Raw genomic sequence first — 20393 nt, 5'->3', positions numbered from 1 at the left:
GGTTTCTAGAGACTGTTAGTAAGGCATCAAAAATTATTCTCCTTAATTTCCTGTTAATTACTACTCCAAAAAGTTTGTAAAACCTAGTCATATGTCCTATACAGCTTCCTGCAGATGGGATTTTGCTGACTGTATCTACAAGTTTTCTCCTAACTTTTTTTTTTGGAGGGGTCTTCTGTATTTCCTATAAATTGGTAGTTGGATCTGGAGAGCCTTTAATTCAAGTTTGGTTATTTCAAAAAAACTATTACATGGTAGTGATGATGGGGCTGTTTTTCCATCAGGGAACACATAACATGTGGTTAGGTTTCTTTTTGTGATGTTAGCAAACCAGCCATTTGCCATGCTAAGATCATTAATTCATTGTGGGTTGAAAAATGATGATATGCTAACATTACTTCTGTATCTTCTAGCTGGACCATTAGCTTTCTCCTATATACTACACAATTTGTTACACTGCAATAGGAAAGAAAGGATTAATGTTTAATCATTTCCATTTATTTACTATTATCCTCTTGTTTTTTGCATTTGCATTTCTTGATACTAAAGAGAGTAATAACTTTCGCATGCTTTTTAGTAACATAGATTTCCTCTCTGGGAATTTCCATTAATTTACTTATTTGGTGTCTTAATGTTTGTCGTATTAAGTATCTTCTGGTTTTTCTCACCAATATCTATGAACACTTTAAAAATTCAGGTTATTGTTCAATTCCCAGTCAGGGTACATGCCTGGGTTGCAGGCCATGACCCCCAGCAACCACACATTGATGTTTCTCTCTCTCTCTCTCTCCTTTCCCTCTCTAAAAATAAATAAATAAAATCTTTAAAAAAAAATTCAGGTTATTAACCTTAGGTTGTATTTGCTACAAATATTTTCCTAAATAATTATTTGTGTAATTTTGTCTTACAAGAAGATTTCTTTTTCCATTTAATCAAATATATTTATCTCATTCGTTATGATCAATTTCATTGTCATAATGCTGAATGGGATAATCAGCATTATGACAATGCTGATTGCTCAAATCATAGAATCATTTTACCTTAATCTTTTACATTTAACTTTTTAGTCCATCTATAATTTATTCTACTGTATATTTTTAGGTTAGCATCTAAACTGACTTCCACCACCCCCCACTTTCATGTGTTAAGTAATTCTCGCTTCTCCACAGATGAGTGATGTCTTTTTTTTTTAAAGATTTATTTATTTATTTTTAGAGAGGGAAGGGAGGGAGAAAGAGAGAGAGAGAGAAACATCAATGTGTGGTTGCTGTGGGCCGTGGCCTGCAACCCAGGCATGTGCCCTAGCTGGGAATCGAACCTGCGACATTTTGGTTCACAGCCGGTGCTCAATCCACTGAGCTACGCCAGCCAGGGCTGAGTGATGTCTTAAGCCTATAAAAAGGCACTACAACCCTTCCACCTATAATACAAAACTAAATACTTTTGGCACTCTTCCCTATCCCAAGTGTTCTACAAGTCTTTCTCAATATACTGTGTTAGAATTTAAAATAAAGAAATTGACAAAATATTAATTTATTTCAAGATGAGTAATAACAAATGCACTTCATGTTAACACAGATATCTCAGTATTACTAATAAAGTAATTTTGCTTGACTATCCTGAAGCAAGTGTCAGTTTGTTCCAGAATATGAAAGAGCATAACTAAAGACACAGCATGGTAAGTGAATTTTATTTGCCTCAGTTAACACTCAACTCTGAAAGAAGCTAGAAAATGTGTTATAATATTTGAGCAAAGTTCACTCGGTTTTGAAGGGTATGCTCCTGTGACTTACTGGTTAATGCCTTCACCTATAATATAAAATGTTACTCTGTATTTTTTGTGGAACCAGAGCCATAGCAAAAATTCTGTGTCTCAATAGAATAATTTTCTATGCTTTATGTTGACTTCATTTTTGCATTTAAAGGGAAAAAAGAACAAAGATTCTTCACTCATTAAAGAGCTAAAGTTTTTTTTTAAATCACATTACTATCTACGTCTATTTTGAAATATTTTATTGCCACCTGGATAAAATAGGTAACCAAGTATTATATCTTAATAAAGTGTTCAAATCTCCTCTCACGACATTTTTGATTTTTGCCTTTCCGCTATGAGACGGATTGTGTCCCCTAAAAATTTTTATGTTGCAGCCCTAACCCCCAGTTCCTTGGAATATGGCTGTATTTGGAGATACAGCCTTTAGAGAAGTGATCAAGGTAAAATGAAGTTGTTAGGATGGGGCCCCAATCCAACACGCCTGGGGCACTTATAAGAGGAAGAGACACTAGTAATGTGCACACACACAGAAAAGTCATGTGAGGACAAGCAAAAGGCAGTCAACTGCAAGCCCAGGAGAGAGACCTCAGAAGAAACCAAACCTACTGACACCTTCATCTTGGACTCTGAACCTCCAGGAACAGTGAGAAAATAAATTTCTGTTCTTTAATCTACACAGTCTGTGGTATTTTATTATGGCAGCCCTAGCAAACTAACATACATCTGCAAATCAGATCCTAAATATAGAAAAATAAATTTTCCAAGACATTCATGTGTTAATGAAACTACTTCTGGGATGTCCCACAGAGGCCTCAAAGAATCACAAAGGTTTCTTTCAACATGTAAGAAGTGCAAGAAATAATAGGTCTGTTTGATATTTTACTATTATAAAGGTTACATGGAAGAATTGTCCATCAGAAAAGACACTCAACCTTCCCTACATTAAATTTATAGGGTAAAATACAATTAATATAACTATTTCAAAGCCGTTTTAGAAGTTCCCGGAGATTCGTCAATGTCCTTACTTTCCATATGTTTATGTATAATTAAGGAAACACTATTCAAAACTCATAGAACAGTTCTGTCAAATTTTCTCTATCAAAGTTCCAGTGGTACAGTGCTCTCAGTCCTAATCTCAGTTATTATTAATTTATTTGAAATGTTTTCTAGTACTCTCTTACTGCTTTAATTCTTATTTAACATCTTCTAGCCAGTAGTTTTCAAATGGAGATGTATTTCAGACTTACAAAGTTTTATAAAAATATAGACGTCTAAGCTTGATGCCTAACTCACTGAATCTTTTTTTTAAAGATTTTATTTATTTATTTTTAGAGAGGGAAGGGAGGGAGAAAGAGAGAGAGAAACATCAATGTGCGGTTGCTGGGGGTCATGGCCTGCAACCCAGGCATGTGCCCTGACTGGGAATCAAACCTGCGACACTTTGGTTTGCAGCCCGTGCTCAATCCACTGAGCTACGCCAGCCAGGGCTCACTGAATCTCTTTACTTGATATTCCTGAATTTATTACTGGTACATTAGGTCTCAGGATTATTATGTTATATTTCAAAGAGTTTTTCATCTATAGAAAGTTATACTCATCCACATTTATAAATCAGATGCCAAAGCCACTGACTTCTTTCATAGGCTTAATCATCATCCTTAGAAAACATTGTGCTTAAAAAGCTTTTAAATATTTTTTGCATGCCACAGAAACAACCAAATTTCCCTGTCAGTCATTATTATTATTATGAACCTTCATCAGATCTTTTCACTTGACAATTATCAGTATCAAATTAACTAGCCCTAGTCATTTCAAGCTTTTGTCATCTACTGATTGTTTAACTCTGATGCTTGCCTGAAGGCTTTCCTGTAAGCTACAGGCTAGAGTTGTGTTTTCAAAGGACCATCTCAGAGCCCTAGAAAAAGGACTTGGCCAGGTATTTGAAACCCACTTAATACTTCAAAGAATAGACACTTGGGAACAAGCTTCTGGAGACATGGCTTACATAACTTCAAAACAATTAAGATTTTTCTTTTTTAAAAAAGACAACAGTTTTATGAAACTGCTAACCCAATATCCAACAGAACAAGAACTCATTCCACAAGAATGAAGGATGAAGAAAATTTTATTGTGCTTATCTGTTTGCAATAATGTTTACTTTTGTTTTACTCTTTTTGTCCTTCTAAGGTTACCTAACTCACAATTTTGTCAAGTTTGCTTTGGTAAGCCGAAATGAAACATTTAAAAAATGGTAAGTCTTTCTACCCTCTTCAGCTTGCCAGTATCTCCCAGAAAGGATCTTATATCCTCATCTGGCACCCCAACTTTTAAGACTGTTACTCAGGAAACACCTCTAGGTCACTCGGCTCTGAGGCCCAGTGCTCACAGATCCCACAGGACTGTAAGGCAGAAAAGAATTCTTAATTGACTACCACCCTCAGGACACAGAAAGAGGCAACAGGCCAAGGCACCCAAAACTTTCTGTAAAAGCCTGCTGGCTTAGTTTCATAGCTGTGCCCTGGGAGGCAGGCTTCTAATTAAACACATCAAACAGCCTACTGTACTCCTCTCCAGAGCCCTATCTCTATGCTCTCTCTCTGCTGGTCTCCAGGGCACCAGTATCTCTCAGAAGGGAGCTTGTATAACAGATCTGGTGTTGTGGGTTTTGTGGCTGCTGCATAGAACACCCCTTGCAAGACTGCCTGGCTCTGGTGGACAGTGGAGTTTGCATTCCTGGGTCCCATGAACTGTAACAACTAGATACAGTCCTTGGCTGGCGATCACCCCCAGTGAACAGTGCAAACAGCAGACTGACACATACCCCAAGACTTTCTGTGAAAAAGGCCTACCTGCTTGTCTTGGAGCTTCAGCCTGAGGGGCAGGCTTCTGGTTTAGAACACATCTAGGGATCTACTAAGTGATCTCTGGGGATAGACACTGGTAGATACCATCCTTGTGCTCTCCTGCCTTCCTTCCAAGTCTACAGGTATCTGCCCAATACCGCTCGAGTATCTGCTGTCCAGTGCCCCTGATTTTTGTGGCTGCTGCCCCAGGGATACCTCTAGATTGCCTGTCTCTGGTGGCCAATGGGATTTACACTTTGCAGTCCCACAGGACTGTACTATTTGCATACTTTACAGCTGCTGCCTGAAGATCTGGCTTCCAATTAGCCTGAATCGAGGTGCTGACTGAGATCCTCCACTTTGAGATATTGACAGGTGTTGACACACCCTCAACTACTAGAAGCCACTAAAAATAAAATAGACTGCTTGGACAATCACAACGTTTGAGAGACAACCATGAGCTAAAGCAGGGTTGAACTATATTGCAATACTACAGTAATCAAAACAGTATGGTATTAACATAACAGGCACATGGATCAGTAGAACAAAACAGCCCAGAAATAAAGCCACGAGTATATGGTCAGTTATTTCACAACAAAGGAACTAAGATTAATAAGGAAGAGACAAGAGTTTCTTCAATAAATGGTGTTGGGAAAACTAGAGAGCAACATGAGAAGGAATGAAGCTAGACCATACACAAAAAACTAACTCAAAATGGATTAAAAACTTGTCCTAGGAGAAAACGTAAGTGGCTTGACTCTGGCTTTGGTGATTTTTTTCTTAATTTAATTGTTGTTCAAGTATCTTTTTTTTCTTCATTTGACAGCAAAAGCAAAGGCATCAACAACAAAATGAAAAGGCAGCCAATGGAAAAGGAGAAAATATTTGCAAATCAAGTTAGTGATACAGGGTTAATATCCAAAATATATAAAAAACAAACACATCCACAGCAAAAGTACAAATGATCAGATTTAAAAATGAGCAGAGGATCTAAATAAACATTGAAAGGCATATAGATGGCCAACAAGTACCTGAAAAGGTGTCCAACATCACTATTATCACTATTTGGTTTGCAGAAAAATGCAAACCAAAACAACAATGAGATATTACCTCACACCTATTAGGTTGGCTATTATTGAAGAGAAAATGACAAGTACTGGCAAACACATCGAGAAAAGGGAATCCTTGTGCACTGCTAGTGGGCATGTAAATCTGTATACCCACAGTGCAAGTTCCCAAGAAATTAAAAACAGAACTACCATATGATCCAGCAATTCTCTTTCTCAGTATTTATCAAAAGGAAAAATACTAATTCGAAACAATATGCACTCCCATGTTCATTTCAGCATTATTTACAATAGCCAAGTCATGGAAGCAACCTAAGTGTCCATCAATGAATTAACACACAAAATATAGTATGCATGTATGTATGTATACACATGCACAGGCACACACAACAGAGTATATTAGCCATAAATAAGAAAATCGTGCCATTTGTGACAACATGAATGAACCTTTGTATTACACTCAGTGAAATCACATGGAGAGAAACATGTACCGTATGATCTCACTTATGTTAGGAACCGCCCTGCCTGGGGGTTCAGAAGCTGTAACCCCCCATGGCTAAGGCTGAGTGAGAGACCTTGGGACCATAAGCCACTAAGAAGACAAAGCTTATCTCCCTGGCAGGGGCACTGCCTCTACTCCTTTTACTTCACCCTGCCTGGCCCCCAGTGTATGACCAGTTAGCCAATAATGAGTAAGATTCCTCAAGGGAGGGACAATCTAAGACAGGTATGGTCATGAAGGGGCCCTCAGGGAAGGATTTGGAGGGTTACAGAAAAAGGGGGTGATGGACCCTCCCCCATCGGCTTTGACATAGCCTCAGTCCTCATTCTGACTGCAAGAAGTCTTCTAATCTCTTGGCTGCCTTACTTCCCCTGCTTGACTTAAGCCTGAAACAATGCAGGAGGTAGGTGTGGCCCTGTGTTGGAAAGGGCAGTTCCCTGGGGCAATGAGGCCTAAGAAAGAATGCATAAAATCCTGTGAAACCTGCTTTGCTAATATCCTCAATCTAAATGATAAGGGTCCAAGAATGAAATGAAAACTTTGTGTCCCCAAAGTTTTATGGCCCTTTAGTTATTTGACCCTGACTCAAAATAGGCCCACAGAATTCTTTGAATGTTATCTATTTGATCATTACTGCCTGAAGATTGATGAGGTTTCCAAATATGCCCTGTATTCCTATGCAAATTAAAGCCAATAAAAGCCCCTCTAGGCAAGGGATGGGGCGCTCCCTTGAGAGTGTGGTCATGCCATCCCTTTTCCTCCACAGTACTTGGCAGTCCAGGTGAATTTGTCTCCTCTCAGCCATAATACCACAGACACTGTGGGCCAGAGTCCACGTCAACTTACATGTGGAATCTTGGGGAAAAATACAAATACAAAGCTCACAGATACAGAGAGAAGACTGATGGATTAGTGGTTGCCAGAGGAAGGGAGGGGATGGGCAAAATGGGTAAAGAAGTCTAAAGGTAAAAGCTTCCAGTTACAAAATAAATAAATCATGGGGAAATAATGTGCAGAATAGTAACTATAGTTAATGATACTATACTGCATATTTGAAGTTTAAGAGAGTAAATCTTAAAAATTCTCATCATAAGAAAAAATTATACCTAAGATGATGGGTGTTAACTAGGTTTACTGTGGTTATCATTTTGTAATATATGCAAAACTGAGTCAACTAGTTTCCAGTGTACAATATCATTTTTTTAATTGACATACATCTGATCCTTGCTGATCTCCAGATCTCAATAAGAACTCAAACTCTTACTAGCTCTCCAATGGTTATTCACATAGATTCATTGAGAATTTGTTTGTACCTCTCTAATTGACTGAATGATGGTTGTTGAATCTGGTATGACAAGTCATTTCAAAAAATAATCCCTACAAGACCCCAAGTGCAGTGAAGGATTAATTCATCATGAGCTCTGAGACACTGTCATGGGTTAAATTTATCTCCCCAAAATTCTTATGTTGAAGTTTTAATCCCAAATACCTCAGGATGTAACCTTATTCAGAAATAGGGTTGCTGGAGACTGTAATTAGTTGAGTTGAGCTCATACTGGAGTGGGCCCTTAATACAACATGACTGATGTCCTTATAAAAGTGGGAAACTGGTACACAGATATGCACACAGAAAGAATGGCATATAAAGATGAAGGCAGAGATCTACTTACTAGTCAAGGAATGCCAAAGATTGCTAGCAAACCCCCAGAAGCTAGAAGAGACACATGAAACAGATTTTCCATTATAGCCCTCAGATGAAAGTAACTCTGCCAATACCTTGATCCTGGACTTCTAGCCTCCAGAATTGTGTCAATAAATTCGTGTTGTTTCAGCCACCCATTTCATATCGTTATAGCAGCCCTAGCAAACTAATAGAGCTTCCCAAACTTTACACCTGCTAAAGAAAGGTTTTCCCTTTGCCTAGCTCCAAGGAAATATTCTTGAAGTCTCTGGAATGTCTTGTTTAAAGTGTTGTTTACCTGTGGCCTTGAGGCCACCTCAGGTAAGTTAATGCCAGCAATGTGATTTATGGTGGAGGCCACAGACTTCACCTCTGGAGGGGCTGAGTAAATTAAATTCACACTTAACTAGTGTTTATGCTACACAGCTTTAATATAGTGCAACCTAATGATCAACTATTATACAGGGTGAGGCACCAGTAGGGTTACAACTGTTTGTATGGAAAATAATACAATAATTAATAAATAATAAGAATAAACTGTTTTGCATACTTACAACTGTAAACCTACTTTTGCCCCAACCTCTATATATGCTATACATAAATATATAGTGGTAAAAGATACATAACAAAATGTATCGATTTAACCATTTGAAAGTACACAGTTGGGCAATATTAAGTACATTCACAATATTGTACAGCTGTCATCATGATTCATCTCCAGAACTGTTTCACCATCCCAAATACACATTCTGCACCCATTAAGCAAGTCCTTGTTCTCATTCTTCTCCCCTGGTAACCTCTAGTCTACTTTATATTTCTATAAATTTGGCTGTTCTAGGAACATCATATAAGAGAAGTATTATAATATTTGTCCTTTTGTGTCTGCTTCTTTCACTTAGCATGTTTTCAAGGTTCATCCATGTTGTAGCGTATCAAAATTTCATTCCTTTTTATGGCTGAATGCTATTTGATTTTTCAATTTTTGATTTTGATTTTGACCACAATTTTTCATCCATTCATCTGTAGACGGCCACTTCAGTTGTTTGCACCTTTTGGCTACTAGGAAATCAACAATTTTTTGATAAAACTAAATTAAAGCAAAATGATTGATTTTAAACTCCATCTCCTTTCCCATTGCAAATGACTTCAAGATATAGCTTCAAAAGGGACAATATGCATTCCTAAGTGACAAATTATATAAACAAAATACGTGATTCCTTACAATATCCATGTGGCTTTAAAACATACAATCTCTTTGTTAGGTTATTAGTGCCTTTTATGGAAGGAACTGGTATGATGAAACGCCAACATGCTGCTGAGGACAAAAGAACACTACTACTGAAACAGATACATGTCCAAACCTAAGAGGAGCAGGAAGAAAATGAAGCCATATTTGAAACAAAAATATCAAACAGAGAAACAAAACAAAACAAAAAAACAAGCAAAAAGAGTACCATATTTTGACCTTATGAAATAGAACCATAATTGAGATAGACTTTTAGTTAACAAAAATAAAAAACAATCTTCAAAATCAGTCATAATAGAAAGTTATGAACCTTTCAAATGTCAATCCTCATAGTAAGCTCATCACTGAATAAAGTCTCAACAGACTCAAGTCCCACAACTCAGAGAAAAATTCTAAAGAAAACCAGACATAGATAAAATAAGAAAACAATTTTGAAGAATAGTTTAGGATGGTAAAGGAAACATTTTACACATATATACATGCAAGTACATTTTGGCTATAGCGTGTCAGAAAATGTGAATGAGAAAACAGCCCTTGAATATTGCAAATTCTTTAAGGAATAAATTAGTAACAATGAAAAATAACCAATTCTATTGAAAGAATAATACAATAAAAATAAATTATATATTTGGCTAAAGCTGTAGGGATATAAAAGGCAAACTTTAATATTTTAAAGAGGCAATACATTAATATTTCAAAAAAAAACAGAAAACGTGAACAATTCTAAAGTCCTATATATACCCAAAAGTATTAAAAGCAGGGTCTCAAAGCAATATTTGTATACCTGTATTTAAGATAGCATTATTCACAACAGTTAAAAGGAGAAAACAATCCTATTGTCCATCAATGGATGAAGAAATAAACAAAATGTGGTATAGACACATAATATTATTTAGCCTTAAAAAGGAAAATATGACATAATGCTACAACACAGATGAATCTGAAGATTATACTAAGTTTATGAAATAAGCCAGTCACAAAAAGGCAACTACTACACTATTCCACTTCTTTGAGGTACCTAGATCAAGTCAAATTCAGAGAGACAAAATGAAGAACAGAGTGGTTGCCAGCCAGTGGGAGGAATAAATGGAGAGTTGTTGTTTAATAAGCAAGTTTTAATTTTCAAAGACGAAAAGAGTTCTGGAGATTGGCTGCATCACAATGCAAGCGCGCTTAACAATACTGAACTGTACAATTAAAAAATGGTTATGTTCATACACTTTTGTTACATATATTTATTATGTTTTTAATTTTTACAATTAAAAATAAAAACCAAAAATACTCCTCTCCAGTTGTATCTAGCCACCACCCAGTTCCCACATGTCCGAGCCTCTGAAACCACCTTTTTTCCAAGTTCCCTTACACATATAAGCAAACATAAACTAAGCAACCATATACACTGTTTTGTCTTATTTTCACAAAACAATGTATCTCGAATTTTTTCACTTCAAACAGAAAACTTCATGATTTAAGAGCAACTCTAATGTGTGTAGTAAAGCTTTAATATAACAGAACTTACCAACATCTGGTGGACACTGCCCATTATAAGGGAACCAATTCCCTTTCACAGTGAAAGGACTTTTCCTGTTGCTTGTTGAACCAGTTCCTAGCTGCCCGTTACCACCAAGTCCAAAGGAATAAATTCGTCCTGATGAAGGAACAAAAGCAGAAGTGTGCTGCCTAGAGTAAAATGATAGAAAACCTGAGACTTAATGTTACCTTCTAAAAAATTCACATTTAGAAAGCAAAGCGAATATTAACTGATAATTTTCCTTTTCAAAAATAAATTAGTAAAACCATTATAGTTCTAAAATATTCTGTACAAAATATTTATTAGCCTTACCCTACACTCATGAAGTTTGTACCATATAGGCAGGATGAACAAGCATGGTCCAGAAAATTTCCACAAATGTCCAAATTTAAAAAGGTCCAGATCTATACTGAGATCCCTTGTAACACATGACTTAGCCCTGAAGATAGCATCTAACTATGCTGTCCAAGGAAGTCCCTTCCTTATCCCCTCCCTTCCCCTGCCTCCTTTCCCTATCTATCTATCACATTCTAATCTAGAGCTATGGTCCATGAGAGCCCACTATCTGGGCACCACTCATAAGTCTGAGGATAAGGACTCAGCAAGTAATTCAGTATCAACCAGAAGATTTGCATACTGTGTGTGTGTCTGTTGTGTGTGTGTGTGTGTGTATGTATGAGTGTGATTTCCTTCTGAGAGAGAAAGAAATGCATGATAAAACAAGATTTCCTTTCTTCTAGAGCAGTAATTTTCAACTGGTGTTCAGGCAAGGGGCACACTGGTGTATCACAAGAATGTTTAAAACATGTAATACTCAACTATTGAGTCAGGGGCACTGACCTCTTTTACCTTTGATTGTCAAATTAAAAAATGACAACAGTCAACACAATAACTCTCTGGTGCTATTATTTGGTCAGATCAGCAAAAAACATGTTTGGTGCGCCACAGAATTTCTGTAATTAGTTTTATGTGTGCCATGAGATAAAAAGGGTTGAAAATCACTGTTCTAAAGAAACTGATCCTTATGTGTGTGTACTGAGACCCTCTGTAGGTAGCAGAGTAGAAGCAACTGGAGCTAAAGAAAACCCATTAATCCAACTCCTTCTGCTGTTTCACTACTGTCTGTTTAGGAATGAGTTAACAAGATTTACCCAGCTCAGGTCTTGTGTTCCTCAATCTCAGGGTTTGTAGCTTAAGAATTGAAAAAAATTCTTAAGTAGTATTTCTGTAAAAATGTTCTCTCTCCCATTCATTCAATTCTCTTCTTGATAGTATTAGACAAATGCTATACCTTCCCAATATATCCTATTAGTCTCTTACTCTCTTTTCTATCCACACCCATTTGGTGAGTAACTTCTGGACCTGTTTTTCAAATGGCTGCTTTTCTCTTTAGCTGTGTGTCCAACCGACTGCTTTAACTATCAATTGAATTTTTAAATTTTAATGACTATGTTTTATCTCATTTCTAGGTTTTTTTTTTCAAATCTGCCAGCCTGTTATTTCATTTAAAGCCCTTTATATATTGTGAAATATCATACATATACACCAACTCAGGACTACAGCAACAAGCCCCACACCTACCTTCGGGCAGTCATCCTGTAGCTACAAATTCTCAGAGGAGATCCAAAACAGAAAGGAGGCCAAGGACAGAAAAGTCTCCTTATGCAAGCAAGGGAATATTTCATTGTGAACTCCCCATGGAGTAGATTTATTGGGAGAAAATGGTTTCTCAGTCCTTACTACTGCTTCTATCAGTTCTCAGGTCTCATCTCCTGACCTAAACCTCTTTGCCATCTGTAGTCTATTGTTTATAAAAAGGGCCAAGATTATTTCTTTCCCTATACCCACCAAGACAGGGAATCCATTTCTCTATGTCTGACATCTGAGCTCTGACTTTTGGCTTGCTTTGAACTGACATTCAAAAATGACAGCATATTAGATCTAAGCCTATGCCTCACAAATAGCTTTGCACTTTTGCCTTCTCTCTTTAGGAACCCTGCTCTATACCACCATAAAAATAATCCAAGGTTAACCGATGAATGAGGATATATACTCTGGAACAGAGACAAGCTATTCTAGCTAAGGCCATCCTAGACTATCCAGCCTCTAGCTGACCATCAGCTGATCAACCAAGTTCAGCTAAAATGAGAACTGCGCAGCTAAGCCCAGTCCAAAATACTGAGTCACAAAATCATCAGCTAAATAAGTAATTGTTTTGAGCCACTACATTTTGGAGTGGTTCATTTAACAATATAAGCTAATTAATACATTATCTAGATTGGCAAATTCTTTCAGGGCAGCTCCAGAGTCAGTTCAAACTAACAGCTATGGTTTTCAGATTTCTCTGTTTTTGCTCTGTGAAATTCTCTTTACTTCTTGGCAAACTAATCTATGTTACTTAAAAGGTGTTTTGATTCAAAAGGATTTTCAAGTTACCCACTCTGTCATATTACTGGAAAACTAAATATAATCTACCAACTATCTTACCTCAGAGCCAGATCAGCTGAGGTCAATCAAAATATTTTTAACTAAGGATACTCTTTTGAAGAACGAAATGTTAAATGGAATCCTAACATATGAAACAAACAAACTACTCTGGCTAAAGAAGGACTTAACAATGCCCAGTCTGCCTCATTCAGGAAGCAGACATTGTGACATCCTCAAAGGAACATACCAATATTATTTCATTAAACTCTTCCCCAAACTGGTCTACTAAAGGAGTGGTTCTTCATCTTGGCTACATATTGGAATCACCCAAGAGTGAGCCTAGGCAACAATTCATATTTCTAAAAATCTCTCCAAACAATTATACCCATGAAATCAGCATTGAGACCCAAAGAACAGACTTAACTATCTTAAGCCTTGATTTATCATGTTATAGCTCAAAAACACTACATTATATTACTGGAATTTGAAACCTTTTGCTTTTAGATCATCTTCTTGATGGATTTACATTTCTGGTGTTCCCTAGCTGTTTCCTTCAGGTTTACTGACAATTATTCAATAAGGAAATAATACATAGTTGTTACAGTACTAAATGCCTAAAAGTCAAACTGGTCAAGATTTCTCCCCCAATACAAAGTTAAATAATATTGCTTTATAATCTTTTCATGAAGTATCCATTAAGTGGATAAAAAAGAAAAAAGTGAACTTGCTAAACTTTAGGATCTATACATTCATGTATAACTTTAATAACCTAAAAAAGATTCTGATACTGTCACTCCAACTCATTTACATGTTGAGCTTTTCTTTACCTTTCATAATAGATTCTGATTCAATATGGGAAGAGGAAAGGTTTTATCAAATCATTCCCATATTTTTTCAAACACATGGCCAAGCACATAAAACCGGCATAAAAAATGCGTAGTACCATGAACAAAATCCAGCAGAAAGAAAAAAAACAATAGAAATAGACCTCTACAGATTTCAGATACTGAAAGTATCAAATACAAGAATCTAGAACAACTATGTTATCTATGTTTAATAGTCGTTTAATGTCCAAGAAATAAAGACAAGCTTGAAAACTGACATACAACTGGAAGCACAGATGAAAATCTTTTTGAAGATCCAAAATGGCTACAGAGTAGATGGAAGCTACACTAACCTCCTCCCAGGACTGATAGGGAATTTAAACTAAATTACTGAAAAATCATCCTGAATACTAGCTAGAGAGAAACCTTATAACCAAAGACTTACGGAAAAAAACACATCACCACAAAGAGACTGGTAGGAAGTACAGAAAAGCAAGAGGGCTAGCCGGGCTCCCACAAATGGCAGCTTCAGTTCTGGAGGCATACTTCAGCAGCCGGAGACAGGAAGGTTCCCCTAAACCCCAAACTTGGCTCCCTAGCCTACAGCACCAGAACTGAGAAAGGAACCCAAATAACATCCAGCTATGAAAAAGCAGAGGGGTTTTTGTCTGCCAGAGAGAGCTAAATACACACAGAGCCTCTTAAAGAGGCAATGCACAAAATTTCATCTGCAGCCACTTGCCCTGCACTGTGGCAAAGGGAAGACAGAGGGGACTGGAGACATGGGAGGAGAGTCTGGGGCTGGTAGCTCTAGGGGGAGAGCTGAAGGGTCAGCTGCCAGGATCTCTATGCTCACCCATTCCCCATACTGCAGAAGCCACCATTCTCAGACAAAGCACTGCCTTCCACATGGCATCAGCCTAGGAAGAAGCAATAGCCCCACCCACAGGAAACCCTCTCATTCCACCCTGTGGAGCTTAAGCCTGGCTGCTATAGAGTACAGCTGGAGGAACCTTCAGTGATTAAGCCTAACAGAGAGCCTGCAGGGGGTGGTAAATCTCTGGGTGCTCTGAACCTTTAGCTGACCCTCTCGCAACAGAAAGGGGCACAGCCTGGTTCTTTCTGCACATATCCAGAATCAACAGAGGGAGCCACAAGCTACGGATTACTGACAACTCCAAACAGGTTACCCAGGGCCCAATCACAGGCAACATCTGACATAGGACGGCACCAGAGTCTTTGCAGATCTACCCAATACACAGAAACAAATACAGAGGCAGCCAAATAGGGAATACAAAGAAACAGGCCCCAAATGATAAAACAAGAGAATTCTCCAGAGAAAGAACTAAATGAAATGGAGACGAGCAATTGATCAAATATAGACTTTAAAGTAATGATTATATGGATGCTCAAAACTATGAAAAAAGATATAGAAACCATAAAAAGGACCAGTCAGAAATAAAGAATGCACTATCTGAAATAAATAAAACACAGGAAGGAAAAACATTAGGTTAGATGAAACAGAGGATCAAATAAACGATTTGGAAGGCAAGTTACCAAAAACACCCAAGCAGAGCAGCAAAAAGAATTTTTAAAAATAAGGAAAAATAAAGGATCCTTGCAACAACAGGAAGCATAGTATCTGCATCATGGGGATACCAGGAGAAGAGAGTGATCGATGGATCAATAACCTATTAAAGAAATAATGACTGAAAACTTCTCTCACATGGTGAAGGAAAAAGACACACAAGTCTAGGAATTACAGAGAGCCCCAAAGAAGATGGACGCAGACAGGCCCACACCAAGACACATCATAATTAAAATGGCAAATCTTAAACACAAGGAGAGAATCTTTTGTTTCCCTTAAATCACTTGTATTCTCGTAATCCAGATAAAGACAAGATATATTAGTCTTTAGAGATTTTATTTATTTACTTTTAGAGAGGGGAAGGAAAGAAGAAAGAGAGGGAACAAAACATCAAAGTGTGGCTGTCTCTCACATGCCCCCTACTGGGGACGTGGCCTGCAAGCCAGGCGTCTGCCCTGATTGGGAATCGAACCAGTGACCCTTTGGTTCGCAGGCCGGCACTCAATTCACTGAGCCACACCAGCCAGGGCAACGAGGAGAGAATCTTAAAGGCCACAAGAGAAAAGCAGTTAGTTACCTACAAGGAGCTCCCATTAGACTGTCATCTTATTTCTCAATGGAAACATTTCAGGGCACAAGGGATTGGCATAGCAAGGAACTACAACCAAGGCTACTTCCCCCAGCAGGGTAAAGAAGGCATGAAAAGCTTCCCAGAGAAGAAAAAGCTGAAGGAGTCTGTGACTACCAAACCAGTACTGCAACAATATTAAAGGGCGTGCTTAAAAAATAGAAAAAAGACAGAGAACAATTGTTAAAAAAATTAAAGGACAAAAAATACATATCAAGCAATAATCACTTTAAATGTAAATGACATAAATGCTCCAATGAAAACACAAATGGTAGCTGAATAGATGAGAAAACAAGACCCATACCTATGTGTGTGTGTGTGTGAAAAATACACACAGACAATAAGTAAAGGGGTGGAAAAAATACTTCCCTGCAAATGGAAAGGAAGCAGTACTTATCCCCAACAAATTATTAGACTTTAAAACCAAGAGACAAAGAAGGACACTACATAATGACAAAGGGAACAATCCAACAACAGAAATATAAACCTAGTAAGCATTTATGCACCCAACATAGAAGCACCTAAATATGTAAAGCAATGACAACCCCATTGCCAACATCACACTCAATGGGCAAAATCTGTAAGTGTTCTACTTAAGATCGGAAACAAGACAGGGATGTCTGCTTTCATCTCTTATTCAACACAGTACTAGAAGTCATAGCCACAGCAATCAGACAAGAAGAAGGAAAAAAAGCATCCAAATTGAAAAGGAAGCAGTGAAACTGTATTTGCAGATGACACAATACTATACACAAAGAACCCTAAAGATTCCACCAAGAAAAGTACTATAACTGATATATGAATTCAGCAAAGTAGCAATATACAAAATTACTATCCAGAAATCAGTTGCATTTTTATATGCCAATAACAAACTAGCAGAAAGAGAAATTAAGATAATAATTCCATTCACAATTGCTACAAAAACAATAAAATACCTAGGAATAAACCTAACCAGCAGGTAAAAGACCTGTACATGGAAAATTATGACACTGAAGAAAGAACCTGAAGAAGATACAAATTAGTGGAAGCACATATTATGTTCATGCATATTAAAAGAATCAACATTAAAATGTTCACCCAAAGCGATCTATAGACTCAACTCAATTCCTGTCAAGATTCCAATAGCATATTTTACAGAACTGGAGCAAATATTTAAAAAATGTATACAGAACCACAAAAAGCCTAACATAGCAATAGTGACACTGAGAAAGAACAAAATTGGAGGAATCACACTATCTAACATTAAACTATACTAGAAGGCCATAGCACTTAAAACAGCATGGCACTGGCATAAAAACAGACACACAGGTCGGTGGAACAGAATAAACAGCACAGAAGTAAACCCATACCCTTATAGTCAATGATTATTCAATAGAAGCAGCAAGCACATACAACAGTCTAAAGATACTTTATTCAATAAATGTTGTTGGGAAAATTGGACAGATATATACAGAAAAATGAAACTAGACTATCTTCTTATGCCACACACAAAAATAAAGTCAAAATGGACAAAAAACTTAAATGTTAAGACTCAAAAAATCCTACAAGAAAAACAAAGCGGGTAAAATCTTGGACAGTGCTTGAGGCAGTATTTTCCTGATATATCTCCCCAGGCAAGGGAAACAAAAGAAAAAAATAAATAAATTGGACTACATCAAATAAAAGAGTTTTTGCACAGCAAAGGAAACCATCAACAAAATAAGGACAAAACCCACAGAATGGGAGAACATATTTGCCAATACATCTGATAAAGGGTTGTATTCAAAGTACTGAAAGAAAAACATTCAGCCAAAAATCTGATATCCAGCAAAACCTTTCCTGAAGCTGTAAAATAAAGTAAGTATCTCAATAAAGGTAAATACATGTGTGATTACAAAAATTAGTCTTATTGTAACTTTGGTTTATAACTCCACATTTTCTTTTTTTCCCCACCTTTTGTTTTCTATTTAATTTAAGAGATTATTGCCTAAAATTATTAATTTCTGTTTGGGGGTACACTATATCCAAATAATTGTATAAATAATTTACCTTGCACATCAATAACTGAAAGGGGGTGGGAAAAGAACTGTACAAACAGAGTTTTGGTATATTATTGAAGTTAACCTGGTGTAAATTTGAATTAGTATTATAACTTCAAGATATTAAATGTAATCCCTAAGTAACTACAAATAGCTATAGAATATACAAAATGCAAAGAGAACTGAAACACAGAAAAGGAAATGTGAAGGGAATTAAAACATTTCATTGCAAAAAATAAACTAAATACAAAAGAAGTAATTCAGGAAATGAGGAAAATAAGACATACAGAAAGCAAATAGCAAAATAACAAAAGTCCACACATCTCAGCAATTACTTTAAATGTAAATAAACTAGCCCTGGCTGGCGTAGCTCAGTGGATTGAGCGCAGACTGCGAACCAAAGTGTCACAGGTTCAATTCCCAGTCAGGGTACATGCCTGGGTTGCAGGCCATGACCCCCAGCAACCGCACATTGATGTTTCTCTCTCTCTCTCTTTCTCCTTCCCTTCCCTCTCTAAAAATAAATAAATAAAATCTTAAAAAAATATATAAATAAACTGTCCACTCACAAGAGTTTGGCAGAATGGATTAAAAAGAAATTATTATACTACCTGCAACAGACTCACTTTAGATCCAAACACAAACAGGTTGAAAGGGAAAAGATGAAAAAGGTATCCCATGCAAATAACTAAAAGAGAACAGCGTGGCCATACTCTTATCAAACAAAATAAACTTTAAGTCCAAAAAGATTTACAAGACACAAAGAAGGATATTAGATATTAACATAAAGACTCAATACAGCAATAAGATAAAAACAATTAAGACCATTTATATACCTAATAACAGACCACTAATATATATGAAGCAAGGACTGACAGAATTGAAGGAAGAAATATAGTTCTACCATAATGATTTGAGACATTAGTACCTCATTGTCAACAACAGAACAACCAGGCAGAAGGTAAGTGTAAGGAAATACAGAACTTGAACAAAACAATAAACCAGCTATTTCTAACAGAACACTCAACCCAACAATAGCATACACACATTCTTCTTAAATGCACACAGAATATTCTCCAGGGTAGACTATATGTTAGTCAGAAATTAAGTATCATAGATTTTAAAAGATAGATACCTTCAAAATATCTTCTACAACCAAACAAAACAGGGTAAAATGAGAAATCAATAACATATGGAAACTGAAAAATTCAGTAACTTGTGGAATTAAGCAACTCACTCTTAAAGGATCAATGAATCAAAGAAATCACGTGAAAACTTAAAAATATAAGAGATGAATAAAAATGGAAATATAACACATCAAAACTTAAAGAGATGCTAGGAAAGCAGTTCTAAGAAGGAAATTTATAGTTATAAATACTTACATTAAAAAACAAGATTTTTGCCTTGGCTGGCATGGCTCAGTGGATTGAGCACCAGCCTGTGAACCAAAGGGTCAGTGGTTTGATTCCCAGTCATGGCACATGCCTGGGTTGTGGGCCAGGTCCCCAGTGGGGGACACAAGAGAGGCAATCACACATTGATGTTTCTCTCCCTTTCTTTCTCCCCACCTTCCCCTCTGTCTAAAAATAAATAAAATCTTTAAAAAAGAAAAACACAAGATATCAAATAAAAAACCCAACTTTACCATTAAGGACCTAAAAATAAAAATGAATAAACTAAATCCAAAGACAGCAGAAGAAAGGAAGTAATAAAGATTAGAACCAATCCCAAAAGATTCAAGACTGAGATCTAAGATTCAAGATCTGCTTCAGGAAGATCTCAGGATGTCGCCTTAGCTTAATTTGAAATTATGGTAAGTAGGTGCCTGTAAGCTAAACACCCCATGTCCCACTGTTTGAGTTGCCCAGCAAGGATTTCCCTCCCTCGGGTGTCCCACTTCTACTCCCATTCTCACTTCTGAAATCTAATACTCCATTCCCCTTTGTCCACAATGTCTGATCACTGTCTTTGGAATTTTCATACCTACGTGAATTCCCCACGTACATGTATTAAACTATGATTTTTCCTCAGGTTAAAAAAAAATAAAATAAAAAAATAAAGATTAGAGCCAAGACAAATGAAAGAGAATAGATACATAGCCAAAGTCAACAAAACCAGAGGTTGGCTCTTTGCAAATATAAACAAAATTGACAACACTTTAGCAAATATCAACAAAGTTTGACAACACTTTAGCAAGAGATTGACTAAAAAAAAAGATTCAAATTATTACAATCAGAAATGAAAGTAGAGACATTACTACCAAT

The 20393-nt window shown here is 36.8% G+C and overlaps 1 protein-coding gene across 10 annotated transcripts in view; it reads right to left on the bottom strand.

The window, feature by feature from the left end:
- HERC4 (HECT and RLD domain containing E3 ubiquitin protein ligase 4) overlaps window positions 1-20393 on the bottom strand; it is a 131903-nt gene that overhangs the window by 67135 nt on the left and 44375 nt on the right. For all 10 annotated transcript variants that reach the window (XM_028514212.2, XM_028514213.2, XM_036026887.1 and 7 more), the window contains one exon: window positions 10633-10793. In XM_028514212.2, coding sequence (XP_028370013.1) covers window positions 10633-10793 — 161 coding nt within the window. The remainder of the gene's footprint in view (window positions 1-10632; window positions 10794-20393) is intronic.

This window comes from Phyllostomus discolor, chromosome 5 (assembly GCF_004126475.2).
Source record: "Phyllostomus discolor isolate MPI-MPIP mPhyDis1 chromosome 5, mPhyDis1.pri.v3, whole genome shotgun sequence".
In the NCBI taxonomy this organism is placed as follows: Eukaryota; Metazoa; Chordata; class Mammalia; order Chiroptera; family Phyllostomidae; genus Phyllostomus; species Phyllostomus discolor.
This window is presented reverse-complemented; position numbering and strand designations above follow the sequence as displayed.